This window comes from Ursus arctos, unplaced genomic scaffold (assembly GCF_023065955.2).
Source record: "Ursus arctos isolate Adak ecotype North America unplaced genomic scaffold, UrsArc2.0 scaffold_8, whole genome shotgun sequence".
Lineage (NCBI taxonomy): Eukaryota > Metazoa > Chordata > Mammalia > Carnivora > Ursidae > Ursus > Ursus arctos.
In genome coordinates this window covers 48957136-48982483 of record NW_026623100.1, presented here as the reverse complement: position 1 = coordinate 48982483, position 25348 = coordinate 48957136, and the positions used below count along the sequence as shown (strand labels likewise).

The 25348-nt window shown below is 45.3% G+C and overlaps 1 protein-coding gene and 1 gene segment (V, D, J or C); one reads left to right on the top strand and one right to left on the bottom strand.

Moving 5' to 3' along the window:
- RPIA (ribose 5-phosphate isomerase A) overlaps positions 1 to 25348 on the bottom strand; it is a 100160-nt gene that overhangs the window by 1506 nt on the left and 73306 nt on the right. The window contains exons 9-10 of one of the 3 annotated variants that reach the window (XM_057309364.1): positions 2849 to 2943; positions 2130 to 2179 (exon numbers count right to left, since the gene is read on the bottom strand). In XM_057309364.1, coding sequence (XP_057165347.1) covers positions 2156 to 2179; positions 2849 to 2943 — 119 coding nt within the window. In that variant the 3' untranslated portion in view covers positions 2130 to 2155. Of the gene's footprint in view, positions 1 to 2129; positions 2944 to 25348 lie in introns of those variants that run through there. The other 2 variants (XM_044391664.3, XM_048222822.2) reach the window with 2 other exon arrangements.
- The window catches only part of LOC125283181 (immunoglobulin kappa light chain-like), a 47184-nt gene that overhangs the window by 9918 nt on the left and 11918 nt on the right, over positions 1 to 25348 (top strand).

Here is a 25348-nt window from a genome sequence, read left to right as displayed (position 1 = left end):
AGGTTTACTTAGACTTGTTTTATGGCACAGGGAATGGTTCATCTTGGCGAATGTTCCAGGTGGTCTCCACAAGGATACACATTTGTGCTTTACTGTTCTTTAGCAATTAATTCAAGTTGGTTGGTAATGTTGCTTATGTCTTCTTTTCCCCAGTGGTTTTCATCTTGTTCTATCAAGAGCTGGTAGCGCTGTTCTATCAAGTATGTTAGATATTTAACTACATTTATGGACATTGGCAAATACTACAAACCAGAACTTCTATTTTTCTGGAGAGCCGGTTGTCAGACATTCATTGACTAGCACAATAACGGTGCGATGTAGGCTATAACAGTTTCATCATAGTTTCCTTTTTTCTATTTCTACCACCACTTATTTCTGCCAAAAAGGTTTTTATCTTGATGAAGTCCCAATAGTTCATTTTCTGCCTTTGGAGACGTGCTGAATTGAGACCTTGTCCATTCATTAAGGTCTCTGTAAATACCTCTGAGCCCCCAAAGCATAGGGAAACTAGAACCCCAGTGTGTGTGATCTGGAGCCTAGATATACTCAAGGATGTTCCACGAGTGATAGGCACTGGTTCCATCTAGAGAAGAAAACCCACCTATAAGGCTGAGCCTAAACACCATTGGCTCATTAGCATGACAATACATTCAGCTCTCAACCGCATGCTGGTTTTAAAAGGATCCTAAGTTTTGAGGAGCTAGAATATATATTCCATTAATTTCCACTCTAATTTTTATATTTCCTTCATTCCAGCTGCTTGGATTTTTTTTTTTTTCTCTTTATTTTCTAGGTTCTTAGGGTAGAAGCTTAGGTCATTGGTTTGAGACGGTTCTTTCTTTTTTACTTCAGGCGTTTTTCAAGTTACATGTTTAATATTATTTGCTTATCCATTGTTTACAAATATAACACTAGGCCGAGGGAAACATTGGCCATGTCTTCATTTGGGAAGCAATAGGAGAAATGCAAGAAGCTAGAATGGAAACGGCCTTGAGGGGTCGGTCTGGTGCTGTTGATGATCCATTACCTAGGGGAGCCTCCGTATTTGATGTCCTTGGCAGAGGAGACTTTTGGGAGAAAGAGAATGGTAACAAGCAAACAAAAAACCCAGTGCAGTAGGCCAGTTGTAGCAGACAGACCTTAGGGTGGCCCCATGAAACCTACACATGCCCTCCCATTCAGTGTGGGCAGGGCCTGTGACTTGCTTCTAGCCCATAGGATCTTGCAGAGGTGTAGGGATTTTGCAGATGTAATTATGATCCCAAATCAGTTGATTCTGAGTTAATTTAAATGGCGATTATGCTCGGTGGACCTCACTAAATCAGGATAAAGCCCTTAAGGGAGGAACTAAGCCCTCTCTGTTGTTGATGGATTTCCTCTTGCTGGTTTGATTAGTAAGGCTCTCACATGTCAGGAACTTTGAGGGGCCTCTAGGACATTGATGGGACCTCCGGCCTGCAGCCAACAAAGACCAGGACCCTTAGGCAGATAGTCACAAAGAAAAGAACTCTTTCCACAACCTGAAAGACCTTGGAAACAGATTCTTCAAGGCTCCGGATGAGAATGGAGTCTGGCCAACACTTTGGGTCCCATCCTGGGAGACCCCAAGAAGAGAACCCAGCTAAATCCTGCTCAGATGCCTGACTCCTAGAAACTGTGATGATTAATGTGTGTTGTTTTTAGCTACTAAGTTTGTGCTAACTTGTTGTGGGGCAATAAAAAAAACAAATACACCAGTAAAATTTTCTATGTGGTGATACAGGATTACAAACTTAGAAACTAATGGGAATCTGAGCAGACAGAAATGTTACAGAGCACTATTTGTCAGTTTCCCCAGCTGCCTTTGGGGAGGATGTAGAAGTCCAAGGGAGGGGGCGCCTGGGTGGCGCAGTCATTAAGCATCTGCCTTCTGCTCAGGGTGTGGTCCCGGCGTTCTGGGATCGAGCCCCACGTCAGGCTCCTCCTCTGGGAGCCTGCTTCTTCCTCTCCCACTCCCCCTGCTTGTGTTCCCTCTCTCACTGGCTGTCTCTCTCTCTCTGTCAAATAAATAAATAAAATCTTTAAAAAAAAAAAAAAGAAGAAGTCCAAGGGAGGCCAAAGTAGGGGTGGACAGGAATGTGAAAACTGACCTTTCCATCCTTGTCACTGTGCACACTCAGGCTTCTGAAGTCCACTCTACCTGTAATGTTCCAGAAAATAAAAAAAGAGAGAAGACAAGAGAAAACCTTGGCCAGGTATGTGGTAGGTATCATAGAAAAAGGACATGAAAATTCGACAAGGAGAAAAGGATAAGTAACTATCTAGGACAGAAGAACTAGTTTTTGAGAAAGACACAGAGATGGAGAAATCTAAATCAAAGAAGCACAGAAAACTACCTCACAATTCTTAGGTTTCTAAACAATCATGGAAGGATGCTTATGTGAGCCTTGTAGTAATATGTCCGTTAAATGTAAGACAGGTTTTGTGGAAACACACACAGCACATGTCCGTTTGAGAGCTTCCTCTTTCATAGTCTGACCCTTTTCCCCAAACCACCCAGAGACCCTGGGTCATGAAGAGGAACATCTGAGTTAAGCCTCACTGAGCCTCCTCTTGGGGAGGTTTTTGTTTAAACCCAGAGCACTGTGGGAGGCTCCTTCTGCCCCTGTTGGCAATAGTAGCTGGCAGCGTCGCCGGCCTCCACGGGATCAATTGTGAGGGTGAAATCAGTCCCAGACTCACTGCCACTGAACCTGGCTGGGACCCCAGACTCTCGACTGGTTGCTTTATAAATCAGGATTTTAGGACTCTGTCCTGATTTCTGTTGATACCAGGTAATGTAGTTGGTAATGCCCCAAATACCACTGACTTTCTCACTGGCCTTGCAAGAGATGGTGGCCCTCTGCCCTGGAGACATGGTCAAGGAGGCTGGAGACTGCGTCAGCACAATGTCCCCAGCAGAGCCTGGAATGACAAACACAACCAATGTAACAGTTGTACTGAGAGCATCCCAGTGGAGGCCCATGCCACTGATGACCCTTGTAGTCAAAGTCATGGACAACACACTGAGGAACCAGAAAACAGAAGGTAACTGGGCAACTGGAAACCCACACCAAATGCTTGAATTCCAGCCACCAAGAACCCAGAGACACAGAAAACATCGTGGCCACGGTGAGTTTGCCCACCATTTCTCCGTGTGCCCCCCTCTCACCCAGAGCCCAGAGCAGCAGGATCCACAGCAGGGGAGCCCCGGGCCCCATCTTGGAGAGCTGGACTAGAGGCTGCTCCTCAGGGGCCCTGACCAGCTGCCTTTAAGGATGCTGAGAGCAGCCTGGAGCTTTGTCTCCTGACGCAACATGCAAAGCAGCTCAGAAGAGCTTGAGGTTGTGCTCAAACGGGACACCTGCTCTCAGAACACCCTGTGGGACTTGGGGTCACCAGAAATTGCCAAGTGTAGTGCAAGCATGTCCCAAGGCATTTGGGGACCAGTTTCTTGACCTTCTAGCCTGTCTGAGATGCCATGTGGGGAGTGCCCTGGGCTGTCCTATCGTTAGGATATAGGTTATTTCAGGAACACTCTTGATCCCTAGGATTAAAATCTCATACATTGCCACAATAATGCATTTCAAGTTGTGATTATCGTCAGGAAAAGAAAGCCATGAGATTATAAAACAGTGAAACAGGGTGCCCTGGTTCAGATGGGGAGGGGAAGTCGGCCCCTCTGAGTTGATGGCCTTTAAATGAAGTCCTGAAATGTCCTCAGGATCTGGAAAGGGTAAGAGTGCTGAGCGTGGAACCTTGGTGAAGGCTGGGAACCAACACTGATCAAGGAACTTGCCTCGGTATGGACAAGACCAGGACTCTCCATCTGGTCAGTCCCGGAAACCAATGTCGTGTCCTCATGAAGCCCTCCCAGGAGGAGGGGTCACTCCCACTCAGAGTGGAGAAAAGCCTGTGCCCAACTTCGGGTTCACCGTGCCTCTAACGTTAACGTGTCACGTACACCATGACAGAGCACAGAAGACAAACCTGTGTGAATCCCAGCCCACAGGTCAAGAGCACACCCTTTACCCGTCACCTCAACACTTTCTCTCTCATGAGCCAATTCTTTGTTTTCTGCAAAATGTCCTCCCAGTGAGTTTCCCCAAACAGGAGCAGGCTAAGCGACATGTGATTTATCATCTCCTCACCAATAATCTAGGTGTTTGTCATTTGTCAGGGGTTGGGCCAGGCAAGGGCAGGCGGCCCAGGGGAACGGCGGGCAGCCGCTTCACCAGGTACCACCCCAACCTTTGACTCTGCCAGCTCTGCCTTCCTCCTCCCAGGGGGTCTGCCTCCACCTCCCACCCCTACTGCCTCCACCACAGGCCCAGCCCTATAACCAGATGCTGATAACGGGGTCTTTTCTAGGGACAGCGTTTGAGCAGCCTCGGGACGGGGAGAGGCAGCCAGATGGTGCCGCCATGCCCAGATCCTCAGGCTCCCATTCCTGTGTTCCAGGTGACAGAACGTCCCCAAGTTGAAAGTTCTCTCAGGTGCCATCCTCGTGCTCCCTGAGAAGAGTGGTATTCGGAGGGGACGGGAAATGAATGCCTTTAACCACACAGGCTTGCTTAGGGTCTGGCCTCACCTTGGGAGGCCCTTTCCGGCTCTAATAGAATCACAGCGTCTCTGCATCAGCCCAGTGTGCCTCTGATGGCAGGTTCCAGTGGGCACAGGGCACTGCCCCAAGCTGCGGGGTTCCTGTCCATTTCCCAGGAGAGAGTGTCCATCGGCTGCAGGGCCAGTGAGAGCCTCCTCCACATGGCTGGGAAGCCCCACTTAGCCTGTACCGGCACGGACCTGGAGGGGCTGAAGGCCCTCATTTACCTCTGTTCCACCTGAGCTAATGGGGTGCCCGCCCGGTTCAGTGGCGGTGGGTCTCGGACAGACTTCACTCTTACCATCAGCAGCCTGCAAGCTAAAGACAATATGACTAAGTGAAATAAGTCAAGCAGAGAAAGACAATTATCATATGGTTTCTCTCATCTATGGAACATAAGAACTAGGAAGATCGGTAGGAGAAGAAAGGGATAAAGAAAGGGGGGTAATCAGAAGGGGGAATGAAGCATGAGAGACTATGGACTATGAGAAACAAACCGAGGGCTTCAGAGGGGAGAGGGGTGGGGGAATGGGATAGGCTGGTGATGGGTAGTAAGGAGGGCACGTATTGCATGGTGCACTGGGTGTTATACGCAACTAATGAATCAAAAACCAGGGATGTACTGTATGGTGACTAACATAATATAATAAAAAAATATTATTATAAAAAAAAGGAAACTGTGAGATGCAAAAAAAATTAAAAAAAAAAGACTATATGACTAACAACAGTCTTCTAACATCAGATGTGCTGTCATAATGACATGGCCCCAAATAAAACCATCACACCTGGGCAAGGGGGCAGGTGTCCCAGCTGCTTCTCACTTACTAGCCACTATTACGGACGCAGTTCATTGTTTGGTTTGTTTTGTTGGGGGCGTGGGGGAGAAGGTTGGCATGGTATCATTTTAAAATCTGCAGCTGGGACTCCTTTTCAAAAGAGCTCTAGTCTCCTCCTCTGTGTTTCCATTCTCTTCCTTTAAATCTGACTTCAGCCCTCTCTCGGGGCCTCGTGCTGGTCATGACAGCCCCGGTCTGCCGCTCTCCACTCAGGTCCCGACCACCCTTCCCATTGCCTCCAGCTGCTGTCCCCACACAGAAACTACTCTCTGGGCGTAAGTTTGTGGTCACCATCCGCTGAGCATTCCTATTTTCCTACTTTGATGTTCAAATTTTATGCCAGAGAAAACGTCTCATGAAGGAGAAAACACGAGATCTCGGTCTATCCTTCTGCTGGAACCAACGCACGTTATTCTTTTCCCAACACATTTTTTTTAATTTTTAGATGATTTTTATTATATTATGTTAGTCACCATACAGTACATCCCCGGTTTCCGATGTAAAGTTCGATGATTCATTAGTTGCGTATAACACCCAGTGCACCATGCAATACGTGCCCTCCTTACTACCCATCACCAGTCTATCCCATTCCCCCACCCCCCTCCCCTCTGAGGCCCTCAGTTTCCCAACACATTTTTAACATTAAAAAAAATAAGTCTTCTAGTGCAAAACCAGGAGCAAAGGACAGGTTCCTTTTATCACCAGAAAACGTTTTAAATTTAGAAAGAACAGCAAAGCAGATTATAAGAGGGTGGCAAACAAGGAAGACACGAGAGAGAGAACTCGGCACCTGAAAACCCTCTCCCGACGCACACCCTCCGAACCACTGAACCACTGACACGCGCGCAGCAGCCTACATCCCTTCTAAAAGCAGCCTGAGACTTTGTGCTTCCCCTGCAGCCTTCTCAGGAAGCTCCCCCGCCCCCTTCAGCCACTTCTAGACCTCTAGACCTACCTAGAAAGTGGAAGAACAATCTTTGAAATCAAGATAGGTAGACTATGCCACTCTAGGGTCACTCCTTATTGCAGACAAACCCCAGCCCTGAAGTCTCTCCTCGTTTCTGGAATATTTTAGTTCCCACCTCCTAGAGCCTCTCCCATGCCTGTCACAATTCCTGGTGGTTTCGGTATATTCAATATACAATCCTTCCATTATCCTGCTCTCTCAGTTGTTTGGCTGATCCTCCTCCAAATTGTTTCTTCCCCACCCAGTCTTGATCACTGACTCTCATGGCCACATCTTAGACGCATTATCAGAAAATAATGACAAGTTCTCCATCATTAAAATGTTGAGCATCTCAGGGGCTCCTGGGTGGCTCAGTCAGTTGAGCCTCTGCCTTCAGCTCCAGCCATGATCCCGGGGTCCTGGGATGGAGCCCTGCAACGGGCTCCCTGCTCAGTGGAGAGTCTGCTTCTCCCTCTCTCTCTGCCCCTCCCTCTGCTCGTGCACTCGGGCACGCGCGCTCTCTCTCTCAAATAAATATATAAAATTTTTTTGTTAAATGTTGAGCATCTCCGCTTTGGCCACTTCTAAGAGCTCTGCAGCCCACTCCACTGAGTATGCCACAGCCAATAATTTCTGGCTTTCATTAGAGTAAGACTTGAAATCTATAGGAAAAATATATGTTGTATTTCCATGGAAAATTCGGCATGTCTGTAGGGTACCTTTCCAGGTTATCAGTGTCTACCCCTGGTCATTGTCTTTGAGCTATCTTTCAACTCTTTATAAATTGTTGGTAACTGATAGATGGATGATTCAGTCCTGTATAGTAGTGATTAAACTGACTTCTTACCTCACCTTGGAAAACCATTAGTTCATTGCATGTAGCAAAGTCCCAACCCTCCACACGCCTGCAATCCTGACTTCTCCAACTTTGATTCGTGACCGTTCACTTCCTGAGGGAAGTGCCCCACAATCATACTTCATTTCCCTGGTCTAGTCAGTCTTCACTCTTTCTCTTTCTTCTGCCTGCCCCACAATCATACTTCATTTCCCTGGTCTAGTCAGTCTTCACTCTTTCTCTTTCTTTCTTTCTTCAAGTTCTAACAGCTCCTCCTCCAACCTAACTTAAAGCCAAGTACCCATTTCCTATTTCCTAGGTCAAGAGAGGTGCTCAGAGGAGAACGTCCCAGCGTTGCCTATCCGTTTTCTGATCCACTGATATGGGTATCGCCACACTCCGCCTTCCTTCCCAGAAGTGCAGAGAGGCAGCCAGCCTTCCCATCTGAGGCCACTCCCTCTGATCCCATACCTCTTACCTCCTCAATGGTATTGCCTGGCACTTCTCCCTCTTCCCTGAATTACCAATGTTCTCCTCTCTTTAGCATCATTCCCATCAGTATGCAAACATCTTTTCAAAGAACTCTCTGACATCACATCTCCCTCCAGTTATAGTCTGTTTCACTTTTCTTCTTCACCATAAAGCTCACCGAAACAGCTGTCTACAGTCACCATTCCCAGATCTTCTATCCCCATTCTTCTTGAGCTTTCTACATTCAAGCTTTTACCTCCACCATCTCACTGAAACTGCTCTTCTCAAGGTCATTAGTGACCTCCACGTTGCCAAGTCCAATGGCCATAGGACAATCCTCATCTCACTAGACCCAGCAGCACCATTTAACACGTTGACAACACCCTCCTCCTTGATAAACCTTCTGCTCTGATCTCCAGGGCATCACACTATCCTGCTGGTCTTCCATCCCACTGCTTCTTCACAGACTCCTTTGCTGGTTCCTCGTTATCTCCCCTGCCTCAGAGCTCAGCCCCTGGGCCTCTAAATCTAGTCAATCCTCATTCCATTGGTTATCATACTCCAAGCTCCAGTCCAATTCCTTCCCTGAGCTCTAGACTCATACATCCAATGGTCTACTGGACAGCTGCACATGGAGGTCTAAAATGCATCTCAGACTTAAAATGTCCAAAACTGAATTCCTGATCTTCCTCCCCAGACCCACTCTTCCCACAGTCTTCTCTATCCAAACAGATGGCAACTCCACCCTTCTAGTACTCGAAGAAAAACTCTGGAGTCACTTTGAGACCTCTCTTTCTCTCACACTCCTTGTCAAAACCATCAGCATATTGTTCTCTCTCCCTTCAAAGTATACCCTTCCTCACCTTCACTGCCACTGCCACAGACCCAAGCTGTCATCCTCTCCAGCCTGGACAACAGCAATGGCCTCCCAACTGTTATCTTTCCAGTCTTGCCTCCCAGAGGGATCCTGTTAAACTATGTATCAAATTATGTCCTGCTCTATTCAAAACTCTCCCACTTACCACATCGTTCCAAATAAAAGCCAAGTCCTTAGAGAAGCCCACCAAATCCTCTAGAACGTGGCCTCCTTGTAATTTCTTTGATCTCATTTGCACTACTCTCCCCTCTTGTACTCTCCACACTGTAGCAACACCGGGTTCCTTCTACCTCCCCAACATGCTGATCACATTCCTGCCTCAGAAATGCGTCGTTTCCTCTAACTAGAACCAACTACAACACTCTTGCCTGGAAATATTCCTATGGTTCCTTTCCTCACCATATTAAAACATTAAGTCAAGCCTTCTCAGTGCAGCCGCCATGACCATCTATAGTAGACTGATTGCAAAAATGCCTCCTCCATTCTCGATCCCTCCCTTTACACTTACTTTTTGCAATGTAACTTTGCACGCCCTCCTATCCAGAGCTGCGGCCTATTTACCCTCTCCTTCAATGGGATCAACTGCACCAATCGTTAGAATCCATCAATACATCAAAGGGGACACTGTCAGTACTAAGGTTAGGCTTCCAGATGCCTTATGTGCTTTTAATTTCTCACTTGAGACCCTGCTAACTGTCAAAGGAAGTTGGGATTAGTCTGCCAGATGATGAGAGACAGGAGGCCCAGTCACCCAGACAGCCCCGGCTGACGGTCAGCCCACCATAGAAATGTGAAAGAGATGAAAGAAATGTGAGCCTTTCTGTATGAGGAGCACCCAGTTGACCTGTCAGCCAACTTGAAACACATGAGCAAGCCAGCCAAGATCAATCAAGATCAATCAAGTCTGGCCCATAGTAACAGAACGACTCAGGCAACCAATAAACACGACGGCAATAACCATGCTACCATTTTAAGCCACCTGCATTTTGTGGGTGACTTATTACATGACAGTAGCTAACTAATACATTATCTGATTTTAAATTGCTACTCACCCTTACCCCGGCAAGCTTTTATTCCCTTCCTTTCTTTACTTTCCTTATAGCTCCTCCGGCACAGCGTAGCAAACATGTACTGCTGCTGTTTAGAGTCTGGCTCTCCCAACTGCGGCGAAAGCAGATGTCTTTGCTCTTGACACAGAGGAAGCACTCGGAAAACACACCTTGAATGAATGATATGGACCCCTTAATATCGATCCTTGAAATATATTTCTAATTATTATGAGAAGCTATTTTGTAGGAAGAGTGTTCGGAGCACACGGACCAGGTTTGCTGCGGTCTTGCCCGAAGCTGAAGTTCGTCAACCCATGTATTTCAGAACGAGGTGAAGAAATAACACTAAGATGCTCGGAACCTTTCTGTTTTCACACGGAAATGGACAGGCTAATGAAATGTTTTCCAAGGGACTCAAGTTATGGCGCACTTAGTCACAAGATGAGACCTGAACGGCCACGGGACGACTTTGAAGACAAAGGTGACAAATGGTGAGAAAAGGTGCTGAGGAACAGTATTCCATGTTCCTGAAGTGACAGGGTTAAAGAATGACAGTAGCAGGGCACCGGGGTGGCTCAGTCAGTTGAGGATCCGACTCTTGGTTTCGGCTCAGGTCATGATCTCAGGGTTGTGAGATGGTGCGGGCATCAATCTCTGCTTGAGATTCTCTCCATCTCCCTCTGCCCTTCCCCCCCATAAATAAATAAATAAAATCTTAAAAAGAAAAAGAAGAAGAAGAAGAATGAGAGAATTGCCTTTGTGAGAATAAGTACGCCTGCGAGAAATGGAGAGGAGAGAGACAGGCAGTAGAAAAGCAGATGGAGCAGAAATGAATGTCAAGGACACTGCCCAGAAAGGCTGGAAAACAGGGCCCGTGGAAGGAAAAAGCGAGAGGTTCTGAATAGGAGAGCTCAAAGTTTTCATACTGGGAAGGTCCACAGTTGGAGGGTGATGGAGGGTGAAGAAAGGAGACCAAGAGAATAAGGAAATAAAAGAGAAATGTCCCAGAGTCCAAGGGGCACAGGAAGGGAGAACTGATCCACAGGGTGTAAAGCTCACGGGCCCTTCATCAGAGGCTAGAGACAGACCTTCCTGGCTCACTCCTGCCATCGGCCCGTGGGAAACATGCAGGTTCCTGGGCACAAAAACCCCTGATAGCATCCTTAAGACATCTTCACAGCATTTGTCTTCACTAATCTCCCACAAAAACAGATGCAGGAATAGCCAACTCCCTTCATTTTCTGCCGGGCTTTCTGAGCCCTGCAAGGAGTAAGTCAGGAGATGTGACTTCTCAGGCAGAGACAGGAACGCACACGTTCGGGGTTGAGCGGGGAGGAAGCAGCTGGGGCAGCCAAGCCTCCCTGACCCGTGGCCCTGGGGAGGAGGTTCGTGTGCGAGGCTGAAGCACTGTGGGAGGAGTATCATAACTCTGCTGGCAGTAATACAAGCCCACATCTTCAGCCTGGAGGCTGCTGATGGTGAGGGTGAAGTCTGTCCCAGACCCGCTGCCACTGAACCGGTCTGGGATGCCAGTGGCCCTGCTGGATGCATAATAGATGAGAAGCCTGGGAGCCTGCCCAGGTTTCTGCTGGTACCAGTTTACATAGCTGCTAACACTCTGACTGGCCCTGCAGTTCATGGTGACCCGTTGACCTACAGACACAGCCAGGGAGCCTGGAGACTGGGTCATCGTGATGGCCCCACAGGCACCTGCAATCAGAATAGATAACGATGATACAGACACACTTGATCACAGACACACTGAAATACGTCACTGTAGACGTGCTTTCTATGGTACTACATGTCAGTACATAATTGGGTCTATTTTGGAAATAGCCAGTATTTCTCATTATATCTTAAAAAAATTTTTTTAACTCTAACATGACACTACTCCAAAAGGATTATGGCACTTTTCAATTTCTCACCTGAGACCCACAGCAACAAGGATAGGAGGACCTGCTTCTGTGACACCATCCTGCTGCCTTGCCTGCCCAGTGCAGCTCAGCTCACACAGCAAAGGCCCCTTTTATAAAACCTGAGCAGCCGCTCTGGGCCGGGAGGGGCCTAGGCAAAAATCAGTGAGTAGAGACGCAAATCACAGGAGCGGCGGGTTGTGAAAGTACCCAGTGGAAATCTAAAGAGCCACGAATATCACCAAAATAGACTTGTGTGGCAAGAAAACATAAAAGTCAGCTTAGAAGCTCTTAGAACAACGTAGAAGTTCTAAAAGGACAAACTGCTACAAGAGCTAAGGAAGAGCTTCTATTTTACATTCCAACATGCTTTTAAATGGGTTCAGTTTCCAGAAATGATGAGCTTGGTTCTTCCCATCAGTAACCCTGGTAAAGTAAAAAAATATGCTGAAAAAAAAAAAAAAACAATAGGAGGGAGAGAAGGGGGGAAAGATCAGAAAGCACAAAAAGAAAGTGGAGAACTTTGGGCCCAACTTTTTATAAAACCTCTAACCAGAAAAATGTTGAGCTCTAAAGCCATTTTTCTCCTGCAGATGGGTAAGGACATGGTTACACACTTGAGCTTGGGTTCCGGGGCTGTGCAAGGGCCAGAGAGATGGAAGACAGGCCCAGAATTTACTCACTCTGGGAGACATGTGGGACCCTCATTTGAGCCAGGGAGAGTCTGAATTCTGAATTTAGTTATTCTATCTTTTCAGTTCAATATTTCCATTTTGTGTTAAATTAACCAATGAATGAAATCGAGGCGCCTTCAAGAAAATTCAGTTCCATCCAGTGGTTTGAGAAGTCGGCTCAGGGTTGCTTGGGTACCATATAAACTTTCCCTTTCCTGTTCCTAGTCCTGCTGTTCATTCTCAAGCAGAGGGAAGGGGGCAAGGGTGCAATTCCTGAAAGACGCCGAGCATGCAGTCCCGGGAAGGGAGAGGTTATTGAGGCCTCGGGGACACTGCAAGTGCAGCTACTGACACTTCGGCCATCTCTTCTCCGAGTGCGGCAGAAGCCTGATGCTTCCTCTGTCAGGCGGCACACTGGCTGTTCTACGGGTGTCCACGCCGCCTCTGCACCGCTTCGTGGCATGAGCCATTTCCTAAGACCCAGCTAGCCCCCGTGTCAGGTGGACCCTACCTGGGGATCCGTATCTCAGCCTCACAAAGGGTCAATTCCCCCATCACTCCGCCCCTCAATTTGCTCCTGACGATGGTTAATTTCGTGTATCAACTCGAGTAGGCTATGGCGCCCAGCGGTGTGGACAAAGGCCACTTTAGATGTTGCTGCGGAGGTATTTTTTGGTGTGATTAACATTTACATTAGTAGACCCTTACATAACACAGAGTCCCCTCCCGTTCTGCACAGAAGATTCACCACAGCCGTGTTTCGGTGTCGAAAAGGAAAGAAAACTTTATTATTATCATAGAGACCTAATAGAAACAGAAGAGGGAAGGAGTCTACACATAGATGAAGGGATTAGTAGGCAAGAAATGAGAATAAGGCCAAGTTACAGTGAACCGGGTACTTATACAACATCCCACCTCACCCGCAGGGGAAGCCCCGTGGAGACAGCCAGGCCCCAACTGAGAGGCCTGGGCAGGGCGTCCTCCCCGCAGGGGACACTTCCAGCTGATCATCCCCACAAGGGCCATATTTATAGGGCAAATGACAGGGTTTAAAATTAAACATTTGTTCACCGGCATGCAGTGTGGAGCGAGCTGCATTTCCACGTTATCATGTTTCTATATTTTCAAGGAGCCTGAGCTGTGTGTCTGCATCCCCTCCCGGATTCGACTAGGCGGGGGGGGGGGGGGGGGGGGGTGGTCAGCCCTGCCTGGAGCAGGCGGGGATGAGAGACAGGACTGTAGCTCTTGGCATCCAGAACAGAAGGGCCAGACCTAGAGGCCAGATGATGTATTTTAAACAATTAGGCTCCCAAGGTTATTCACACAGCACAAGTCTCACAAATAACGTTTTAAGCCCGTCTGTGTATGTGCAGACCCAGGTGGTGGGTTATGCAGGACAAATGACAAAAACATTTATCTATACAGAACACCTCCATAATGGGGGGGGGGGCTCATCCAATCAGTTGAAGGCTTTAAGAACCAAGACTGAGGTTTCCCAAAGGAGAAGCAACTCCTCCTTAAGAGGTAACATAGAAACTGGGCCTGAGTTTCCAGCCTACAGATTCCGACCTCAAGGCCGCAATAGCAACACTGAGACCTGAATTTCCAGCCTGCCAGCCAACTCTACAGATTTTGGACTTGCCAATCCCCACACTCCCAATTCTCAAACTCTCTCTCTCTGTGCCTATCTTACTGGTTCTGTTTCTCCGGAGAACCCTGACTGATGACACTCTTCACAGACCTCATGTCCCAACACTCAAGCCTGTAAGAATTCCAAGCATTACACTCGTTTCTGTCTCCCCACTGTCCTCTCAATGGACCACTCTCAGTATGGTCCATGTCTGTACTCTCCAAGTCTCTCCCTTCTCCCCCCCAAAAAAAAACAATTTAGGGGAAAATCCAATTGTATTTCTACATGTTCCTCGCTGTCCGTGAGTTGCTATGGGTCACAGAAACACCGACTGTCTTCACTTCTCTCTCTTTCCCCTTCCCTGAACCTCGGCCCCTCACAAGGGCAGAGAGTAGTGCACACACAGATAGGATGACCGAGCATCCCAGTTTTCACAGGACTTTCTCGGTTTTAGCACTGAAATCTCAGCCCCTGAGAAACCCTCATTCTTAGGAAGACTGGAATGGTTAACCCTAGTGGACAGGGAATCAGGCCAACCCATCAAATTGTCCCTTATTACCATTATTTGAAATCCTCTCCACCCATCGCCTATACACTAGGCTTTTAATCTCTGAAGTTGATAATCTGGCAGATTTGGGTCCCTGATGACCCTCCCACCCAATGGAGACTTCATGTCTCCCTTCTGCATCAAGGGAGGGGAGCTTTCAGAAGAAGCTCACATACTGTACGATGTCCCAGCATATTAATCGGTCACCAATCAGTTCCATACGTTAAGCTAGGAGTATTCTTTGATAATCTTCCAAGTAATTTATTAATCCTCAGAAGTAATGAGTCTGGCATGGATTACAAAAGAAGCCATAGACTCAAACTGTGACCGGCACGAGCAAAATGGCTTTTTTAGAACGAATAAATGTATTTTAGTGCAGATTTTAAATCAAAATTTCCATACATGTAATACGAATGTTCTACCTTGAAGATATATCTTGAAGTCTAGGAAACTCACTAGTATCTTTATTGATTTGGTAAACACAAAAAGTGTGAAAAATTGTACCATCAGTCCACAAAATTCCACAGTCACATCCAGGACATAGGAACACACAGACCAAGCTTGCCCAGAGAAGCACGAGACTCCAGATAAACAGAGCCTTTCAGCTGCGACCTGATTACCTAAGGTAGCACGGTCAGGGAAAGGAGCTGAGAACGGTGGTAGCAGCCGGACCCTGCAGGTGTATGAAGCAACCCAGAGTCAGGTAATGTAAGAAGCTTGTCCACTTACTACATTATCATAGACCTCTGGCGCATCTTACAAAGCAAATACCAAAAAAAGTCCCATTTTAAAATCCCTTTAAACGTCTATCCAGCCCAGAACACGTCTACCTTCCTGGTAATCTAGTCAGGAGACCCTGTGGTGGCCGTAGTGAAGAGTGGTTACATTCTGCTCGTATTTTAACTGTAGAACAAATACATTTTTGGTGACATACGGGATGTATGAAAGACCTGAGCAACTAGAAAATTTGAAATGTCATTTACTGAGATCAGGAAAGGTGAGGGAAAGCAACTTTGGGGGAGGAGACAGAAATCAGGACCTTGATTTGGCCATACTGGGTTTTGTCCTGCTAGAACTCCAACCGGCGATGTCCCTTGGGCAGATGTGAATCTGGAGCTCAGGGAAGCAGTCTGGGATATGGATACGAATTCGGATACAGCGTGAGGTCACGAGGACATGAGCGTAAAATTCCAATTCTGATATTTTTTTCGTCATGGATTTTTTTGCATAAATTTTGATGTTTAAACATTGCTTTAAAGTATTATTTATCTGAATTACTGAAGGGCTTTTTTTTTGGTACCTCCTTAAATTTTGTGCCTGAAGCCAGTGCCTCACCTGCCTCACTCTGGTCCTGATCTTGCATAAAGGGTTCCAAAGAGCCTGGATGACTTTTGAGTACCTCAGACTTACACACCTGCACTGCGAAGACCAGATTAGCCCTGTGAATACTGTAATTGGTATATACAGATGCACAAGTTTCCGAGTACAACCAGTGACAGAAGATTCTAATTGTTAAACCCCCAGCCCTCCAAACTTCCAGATTCCTGATATGAAAGAGGACCCCATGTAGTGACCAGGGGCCGGGGGCCCAACAGGTGGAATCCGGGGTTGGCATGAAAGGGTTGGTAGCATCTGGCTCAGTAGTGAGGAAGCACTAGGTCCTCCCCAGGGGAGAAAGAACTCAACACACAGATCAGAAAGGAGGCCTGGTGGTTGGGGCAGAAGGGAGAGGAGGCGTGGTAAGACAGTAGGGAGGGTCAGGTCATATCGCACTGGAATCACCTGGAGAGTTCATGAAAATCCCGATGCCCAGTCACCACCCAGATCAGTTTCCTCAGACTCTCTAGGGGTGAAAAACAGGCATCAGTAGTTTTTAAAGTTCTCCAGGAGATACTTTTTTTTTAAATTGTATTTATTTATTTGACAGAGAGAGACAGCCAGCGAGAGAGGGAACACAAGCAGGGGGAGTGGGAGAGGAAGAAGCAGGCTCCCCGCGGAGAAGCCCGATATGGGGCTCGATCCCAGGGATCCAGGATCACGCCCTGAGCCCAAGGCAGACGCCTAACCACTGAGCCACCCAGGCGGCCCCCCAGGAGATTCTAACCACGGTGGCCAAAAATGAGAACCGCCTAGAAGAACATGACAAGGAGTGTCTAACTGCAATGGGAAATCTTTTAAGAGTTTTAACCAGGGGAATAATTACATCTAATTGCTTTAAAAAAAAAAAAAAAAAGATCACGTGATTACCAAGGAAAATAATCCAAAAGACCTATTGCTCATCAACCACCCATCGGCAAATTTATTGTGAGGTTACCCAGGGAGAATCAATCTGTACTAAGAACTTACTACATGCCCAGGCACTATGCCAAATAATTCGTATACACTAGTTTACTTACTCCTCACAGCACCTTTATAAGAGAGGTCTTATTATTCCCACATTTCAGAAATCTGAGGCTTAGGGAAAGCTAGGTAATTTAGCCAGTGTCACACTCAGCTCATAAAACACAGAGTCAGTGTTCTAATCGAATCTCTGAGTTGAGATTCCAACGACTATTCGCCACGCCTCCTCGAGCTGGGAATGAGTGTGTTGGCCAGCGGATGCCACCATCCAGTTTACTAGACGGTTACTCTTTTGGTTGCAAATGAATAAATTGGCCTTTGGGCTGGCATTAGGATGAATCCATCCAGCTTTGAAACAACTGCAGGAGTTTATGAGCAAGTAAGGCTAAGAGGTGGCCCCTTGGCTCTGGTGCATTCACCAAGGACAAATCCCTCCAAGGTCACCGGAGGGACAGTCCGCCGGATTTGCAGGCCACACACCAACCTTACCACCTGATGTCCTCTATCCACAGTCAACATCTGTATAGGAAATAGTCGCATGAATTCCACTTTTGTAATTTCTATGAAATTGTTATTTAGAATATTATCCCATGCACAACTCCTATGCACTGTCACCAAGAGAGAAACTGTCTTCAACTCTGATACTAGGAAAACAGAAAATTGGAACTTTCATTCATGGTTGATGACTAGTTTCTCAGCACGCAACTTGTCTTTTCATTTTCATGCCTGTGTCTTTGGAAGAGCAGAAGTGTACTTTTAATGAAGTCCGATCTTTTTTTTTCTTTTCGGACCATTTTAATCTTTATGGTTAGCATGTTTTATTTCAATGTGGTTTCTGCCTTTTTATTCTTATTTTTCTAACTTCATTCCAAATTTTTAATTAAACCCAAATATTTTGGGGCAAGGAACAAGTTATAAATAGACTAACTTGTGCAAAAATTCTCAAGTCATCTTGAGCTGCTGAGAGGAAACTAGCTCTTTCACATTGACCGTCTAATTTTAGATTTCCTTACTTCATAAAAATGCTCATATTATAGGCCTTTTTAAAATAACAAAAGTGGAGCTCAAAAGAAAAATAAGTAATTTGTCCACAATCACACAAGAAAGGATTTTAACCCAAGATTTTAACCCAAGTGACAGGGTCTGTATTATTTCTATACACCATATTCCACAGCCTCTCCTTAAAATGATTTTAGAGAACCTAAGTCAATTTAAGTTAAAATACAGTGGGATTGGTTGAAGAATGTTGCTTATTGTTAGAGTCAAAAGATCTCTTAATCTTTCTACAGATAGAACTACACTGACTATAATGATGGTCTTTATGATATAATTTTTTTAAATCAAAGTCCAAAAGGGGCACATGGGTGGCACAGTTGGCTAAGCATCTGACTCTAGTTTTGACTCAGGTCATGATCTCAGGGTCATGAGACTGAGGCCTGCATCGGACTCAGTGCTCAGCACAGAATCTGCTTGAGATTCTCTCTCCTCTCCCTCTGCCCCTCCTGCTCATGCTCTCTCTCTCTCCCTCTCTCTCACTCTAAAATAAATAAATAAATAAATAAATAAATAAATAAATAAATAAATATTTTTAAAAATCAAAGTCCAAAATCATTGGTAAAAGTGCATATAAAAATGTTTATATATATACTTTTATATATAATACATATATGCTAAGTTAAAAAAGTATGTTAAAAATACAGATAGGCAGATGAGATGGAGAAATAGATGTGGCGGTAGAGAGAAGAAAAGAGAGGGAGAGAGACAGAGAGATCAAATGTTTATACAGGGGTAATAAGTTTAGAGGGGGTTTTATTTTACTATTCTACCTAAATTCTCCCTAAGACTTATAAATCACTTATTTTAAAAATAATTTGATTACTCTATACCTGCTTTTTTTTGATCTTCTAATATTTCCATGACTTTTTGTCTAAAAACAATAAAATCTGACCTGGCTTGTAATACTAGAAATACTTGTCATCTAGAAACGTCAAGGATCCCTGAAAGACCCATTAGATGAACACAGGCTTGTTGGCTTATACAACACTGCCGTCTACTGGCAGAACTTCACAACTGCACCCTGACTTTACTATGGCGAGTCAGTAAGGCAATATGACACTCTTCCTAATTATTTTCATTTTTAATGTTTATAGAAATGGCCAACCGGATACAAAGATAGATCACACACACACACACACACACACCAGCACACATGCACACATGCACACACATACACCATCCCCCCCCAACACACACACATACATACTGGAGTATTTTGAAGCCAATCCATCAACAATTTTAGTACATTGCTATCTGATAAGGACTTTTTAAAATAACTACTATGCTACAGAATTAAAAGTAAGTCTCTACTATTATCTAATTCCAAGTTTTTATTCAAACTTCTTTGGTTGTCTCTAAACACTGTCATTACAGTAATTCTGCTTAAATCAAGGTCCGGATCCAGATAAATGTATGGTTAGTTAAGTTTTACGAAAACCTCAAAAAAAAAAAAAAAAAAAACACCTCTGGATTTTAAAAAACTTATCCAGGAAATAGTAGAAGAGGGAAAACCATCATTATTTAGGAATATAAATCATGTCATGGGACTAGGATAATCCTGAAACCAAAATCGAAGACTCAACATAAAGAAAGGTAGAGACCAAACTCACAATCCTCAATGCAAGAAAAATATTAGAAAGTTGTATCAGTTGAAATTTCATCTGACCACCCATGGTTGGAATCTAACCAGAGAAGCCCGATGACATGAGGGAGTGTCCTTTTCCACACAGGACCCGGGGCAGGGGTTCAGGGATGGAACTGCTGCCCCAGGACTCAGGTTCCTCTCCATCCCTTTCTCCACCCCCCAAATTCTTATGTTGAAAACCTAATGCCCAAGGTGACCCTATTTGGAGGTGAGGCCTTTGGGTGTGATTAGGTCATAAGGGCAGAGCCCTCAAGAATGGGATCAGTGCTCTTACAAGAGGAGAATCAGAGAGCTCCCATCCCTTTTCCACCACATGAGGACACAGCAAAACAACAGCCATGGAAGAAGTGGGACCTCATGAGACACTGAATCTGCCAGGACCTTGATCTTAGACTTCCAAGCCTCCAGAACGGTGAGAACTACATTTCTGTTGTTTATAAACTGCCTGCCCTGGGACGTCTGGGTGGCTCAGTTGATTAAGCGTCTGCCTTCGGCTCAGGTCCCAGGGTCCTGGGATTGAGTCTCCCATTGGGTTCCTTGCTCAATGGGGAGCCTGCTTCTCCCTCTGCCTGAAGCTCCCCCTGCTTGTGTGCACGCTCGCTCTGACAAATAAATAAATAAAATCTTCTTAAAAAATTAAAAAAAATAAACTGCCCGCCCCATCTATGATATCGTGTTAGAGCAGTCCCAAGAATGGACTAAGACAAAGGGGAAGGAGTGCCTTGTTGCTGCTTTCCGCCGGCACTGGGGGATGGACATCCTTGCCACCTCACCACCCGGGAGGGATGAAAGTCCTGGCTTCCCACTAAGACCTCTCAGACACCATCCCCACAGGTGGTCGGGCACCTCCCTACACCTGGTGAGGGTAACCAGCTAGGCTCCCCACTTGGCCTTTACTGGCATAGGCGAAGTTGGAACCACAATCCTTTCTGTGACATCTGGCTATCTCTGTGGTCATTGTCTAAATGTTTTGTTCTTCTAGGCTGCCCTTTTCCTAATCCTTCTGTAGAGAAAGCCGGCATCCAGCTAGGACCATTTGTGTTTCTTGGTTGCAAACTACCCCGGCCCCCGGTCTGTGATTTACAACAAAAAGAAAAGCCAGGCGGTTTTCTGTCATTCTTCAGGTCCCACGATTGCTTCATGGTCTCTCCTGTATGGGTGTCCCAGGGCTGCCATAACAAACATGACATACCAGGTGACTGCAACAACAGAAATGTATCCTCTGTATAGTTCCGGATTTCATTTATTCGTTTTGATGCGATTGTAAATGAGACTGCTTTCTTAATTTCTCTTTCTGATAGATCATTATGAGTGTATAGACACACAACTGATTTTTGTATATTCATTTTGTTTCCTGCAACTTCACCGAATCCGCTTACTAGTTCTAACAGTTTTTTGGTGGAGTCTTTAGGGTTTTCTATGTCTAAGACCATGTCACCTGCAAATACAGAAAATTTTACTTTTTCTTTTCCAATTAGGAAATTGGAATAAATCCCATTTGACCATGGTGCATGATGATTTTAATGTATTGTTGAATTCAGTTTTACTAATATGTTGTTAAGGATTTTGGTATCTGTGTTCATCAGGGATATTGGCCTGAAATTTTCTTTTGCTGCAGTGTCCTTGGCTGGTTTTGGTATTAGGGTCGTGCTGGCCTCATAAATTGAGTTTGAAAATATTCCCTCCTCTTCTATTTTTTGGAAGAGTTTGGAAAGACTGGGTATCAATTCTTCTTTTATTGTGTAGTGGAATTCGTCAGGGAATCCATCTGATCCTGGACATTTCTTTGTCAGTTCCATATGGTTTCTGACTCAAGGAGTATATGTACTTTTCTTCTTGGTCTATGCGTTCCATGCCTGTTGCTATTTCCCGATGGATTACCCTTTGTGTTGATCTCCAGCACCTTCCTCCCTCTGCTCGAGCCCGGATGACCTAACTGGAGCACGTGGCTCATACAGAGCAGCACGTGCAGACCAGCTGGACGACCCCCTTTCCTCCCATCATCTGGCCTGATGCCAACACTATGAGAAAGAGTCAAGTCCAAGTCCCGTGGGAAGACATAACAATCAGCAGGAATCTCTCAGGCAAGAACAGAAATGATCTGTCTAGAAGGAAGGACTTTCTATATCTATCATCGTCTTTCTGTGTGATTATTCCATGTAAGTCTCAGTGCTACAATTAGTCTCCCACCTTAGTCACTGTCCTACTGCTCTGGGAGATATCAATAGGCTCTGGCACTTTTTGGAATGAAGCTCACATGACACAGAGCAAGAGAGACTCCAGACCCATCTAGAAAATATTTCACAAGTTATCTGGTGCCCCACCTTCTTCAAGGATGGATACATATCGTCATATCTTTTGTCATATCTCATGGACTCACATTACACTACTCCATCTGCACAACACTGAGCCACTGCAATACCAGCCTGGAGTTTTTTTTAAAAAAAAAAAAAAAAGGAAGGGAGGGAGGGTGGGAGGGTGGGACAGGGGGAAGGGAGGGGGGAAGGAAGGAAGGAAAAGACATTTGTTGATGAATCCATAAAAATTCTATTTTTTTCCTAATTAAATTATATATCCAAGCAGCTTCAATGTGATAGATTCTCAAATACACATATTTGTCAAATTCAATTCAAAAGAGCAATCACTAAACACCCAGTATCAAGGCACAATGGAGAATACTGAACTAACTGGATGGGGTCACTTGCCTGAAGTTGTTCAGTTTCTAGCAGACAGATTAGAATCTGATTACAAAACCCCATGCAACACGGCAGGATGTGGGAAGTAGGTAAATACCACATGACCAAAGTAATCACGTGACCCACTTGGGGAGTTTGTGCTCCTTCCATTTTCACCCTCTCCTTAAATGGCCATCAACCATTGGCAGCAATGGAGAACTTATTAGGTATAAAGCTCCTCATCCCCAAAGCTTCCCCATTAGTCTGGTTCCAGCCCAATTCGGTGGCAGCGATTCTGAGATTGGTTTTTCTTTCAGAATCAGTAGTCTTGCAATTCACGACAGAAGCCTCATGCTGCAGACGGGCTTTGTCAGCCTTTGTCTCCAGGTGACAGCACGAAAGACAACCCTACCCTTTGCTGTCAGAATTTTATGCAAGTAAAAAATCAATTTCTAATACATGAAATTGTTCAAGCTTAGGACAATATCCATTAGAGTAGCTATTATTGCCCTTAATAAATACATTCACCAGCATAAAGATCATTCTTGCATTAATTGGATGCATTCTGCAGATTGGCTGAATCACCCCCATTTAGTGAAAATCACTGAACTGGCTCTTGGAAGGCAAAGGTTTAGACCCTGACTGTGTGCCTGCAACCTTAGTATCATTAAGGGCGCCCTGGTTTCCTCTGTTATAAAAGTCAAATAGTTAAAAGCTCTTTCCAGCTTTAAAAATGATGTTTGGTATCCTGAGTCCTAGAGCAGTTGTCATGCTGAAAAAAGAAACATATGTCCGTGTTGCATGAGGTCATTTTTCATTCTTTCACTGGATTTCAGATAATGCATTTAAAAAGTCCCCTCCAACTTAGACCAGATGGCAACTGTGCAAAGAATTTTCCTGGCCTGCAAATATTTTGCCAAGCACCTCAGGAAATGTAATGGAGGTGCTTTAATTGGGAGGCAAGACATCTGGTTCTTCCCCCCCGTCCCAGTCCTTCCCTACTTATGTAGCCTTGAATGAATCACTTCCTCTTTTAGAGACCCAGTTTTCCCGTTTGTTATGAATGGAGCTAGACACAGTTTGTCTCTTCTAGCTCCAACAATCCACGACCTATAAAACCCCTCCAAGGAAGCACCAAGTCTATTTTCTATTCATTCTAACAGGGTTCCAGCGTCAGCTGTCATGGAGACAATCCCAGTTTTAGGCACCACAGTCAGTTTCCGGGGTTTCAGAAACTACCAAAGACTAGAGCATGCCAGAGCAAAGAGAAAAACTGATTCCCCCGACTCCTGGACAAACCTTGTTTATTTCATTCATTTATTCAATAAATATGTAAATGTGTCAGGATGTCAGATATCTGTTAGTCACTGAAAGCACAATGGTGAGTAAGAACTCATCTATCATCAAGATATCGTAATTCGCCAGCTTTGGGTTCAAAATACATAGAAGGGACAGAGAACAATGGATGTTCCCTTTCCTAACTGCATCCCTGCCTGTTCTAAGAGCACACTGACCTCATCTCTTGAGGAATTTCTCCTTTCTGACTGGATACAGTCAGGTGAGGATGTCACGGGGGCCCCTTTTCCTAGCCCAGGGGTGAGCACCTGACCCAAGCTAGGTTCAACAAACTTCCCTGCTTGCTGAATCTTGAGGAAACGGACACAGACTGAAAGCATTTCACTCCATTTAATAACAGCAACCTGACCAGACTGTTCCTACTATAAGAACATTTGTAAGTGAGTATGAACATAAATGAGAGGCTTGGAGGCACTGCCCTTCTAGTGACGTCCATGATGCCAGGCACAATTTGACCCTCCCCACCTCTCCGACTACCACCACCGGAGCCTCTCTCTCAGCCCCTACTGATCCCTGAGTCCCAAGGGACAGGCCCTTCCTTGAGTCCCAAGACCCACCCATCTCCTGTCCTTAGGAAAACTAGCATGACCATACCCACTGCCTCGATCCCATGATTCCCAAAAGATATTCACAAAAACAAATCAATCTGATACGAATAGATTTCCACAGTCTAGGATCTTCAGTCTTACAACTGATTGTTATCATTTACCACTTATCATGCTTGATTTTGTCCCTGAAAGTGCTCTTTCCTCTAATTCAGTGTTTCTGCTATTACACACTGCTCCTCCTTCTGTCAGCACTTCCTGCCACATCTTCCTCCTTCGCCTTTGTCGTTCCAATCATTTGCTTGAGCTATATCTCACGTAAGCAGCATATGGCTGGATTCGTCTGTTTTATTCACTCTTCTTTGTCTTCACAGTGTGAAATTTTTCCCGTTTATATTTTCAAGGTATAAGTTTTTCAAAAAATTAAGGGAAAGTTGTCATGCATATATATTATGAACATGTGTCAAAGATTCACTTATTAACGACAAAACCAGAAGATAAAGCGGGTTCAAAGGAAGACATATGTTTACATGTCTACACACACACACACACACACACACACACACACAAAATCCCTTTCAATGCCAGAATAAGATCGTTACATAAGGGGGCGCCTGGGTGGTGCAGTCATTAAGCGTCTGCCTTCGGCTCAGGGCGTGATCCCGGTGCTCTGGGATCGAGCCCCACATCAGGCTCCTCCGCTGGGAGCCTGCTTCTCCCTCTCCCACTCCCCCTGCTTGTGTTCCCTCTCTCACTGGCTGTCTCTCTCTGTCAAATAAATAAATAAAATCTTAAAAAAAAAAAAGATCGCTACATAAGATGCATAAAGAGTTAATGTCTTACACAGCAATAAGACTATAAGCATTACAGCTGTCTCCTCAGACAAAAATAATTTATCATTTTCATGACATCAGTTTTCTCTAGGTTAACATCCAACCTTTTGAGATCTAGTTTTTAATCAGTTGTAATTTATCAGTTGTATTTAGAAAAGTAAAAAACTTTATTTCTCTAGCAAGTCAACTAACCTTGAAAGGATACATAGTGTTAAAAAAACAATTACTCAAGACACTGGTTGAAGAAAAGGCAGACTTAGGACCATCACGATAATGTGGAGGAACCCCTGCAATGAGGTTCTGCAGTGGAAGGGACAGATTGGGCCCCACTCCAACACAAGGAGAACAGGGAATCTATAGCCAAGGAGCAGGGTGGGGGTCAGTGGATGGAAAATGACAAAGAGAAAAAGCCCCATTTAAGGGAGGATCTGGTTAAATTGACCTAACAGGATTCTTGCTGAAGGCAAGCCAGGGTGATCAAATATTGCCTGGGGACAGT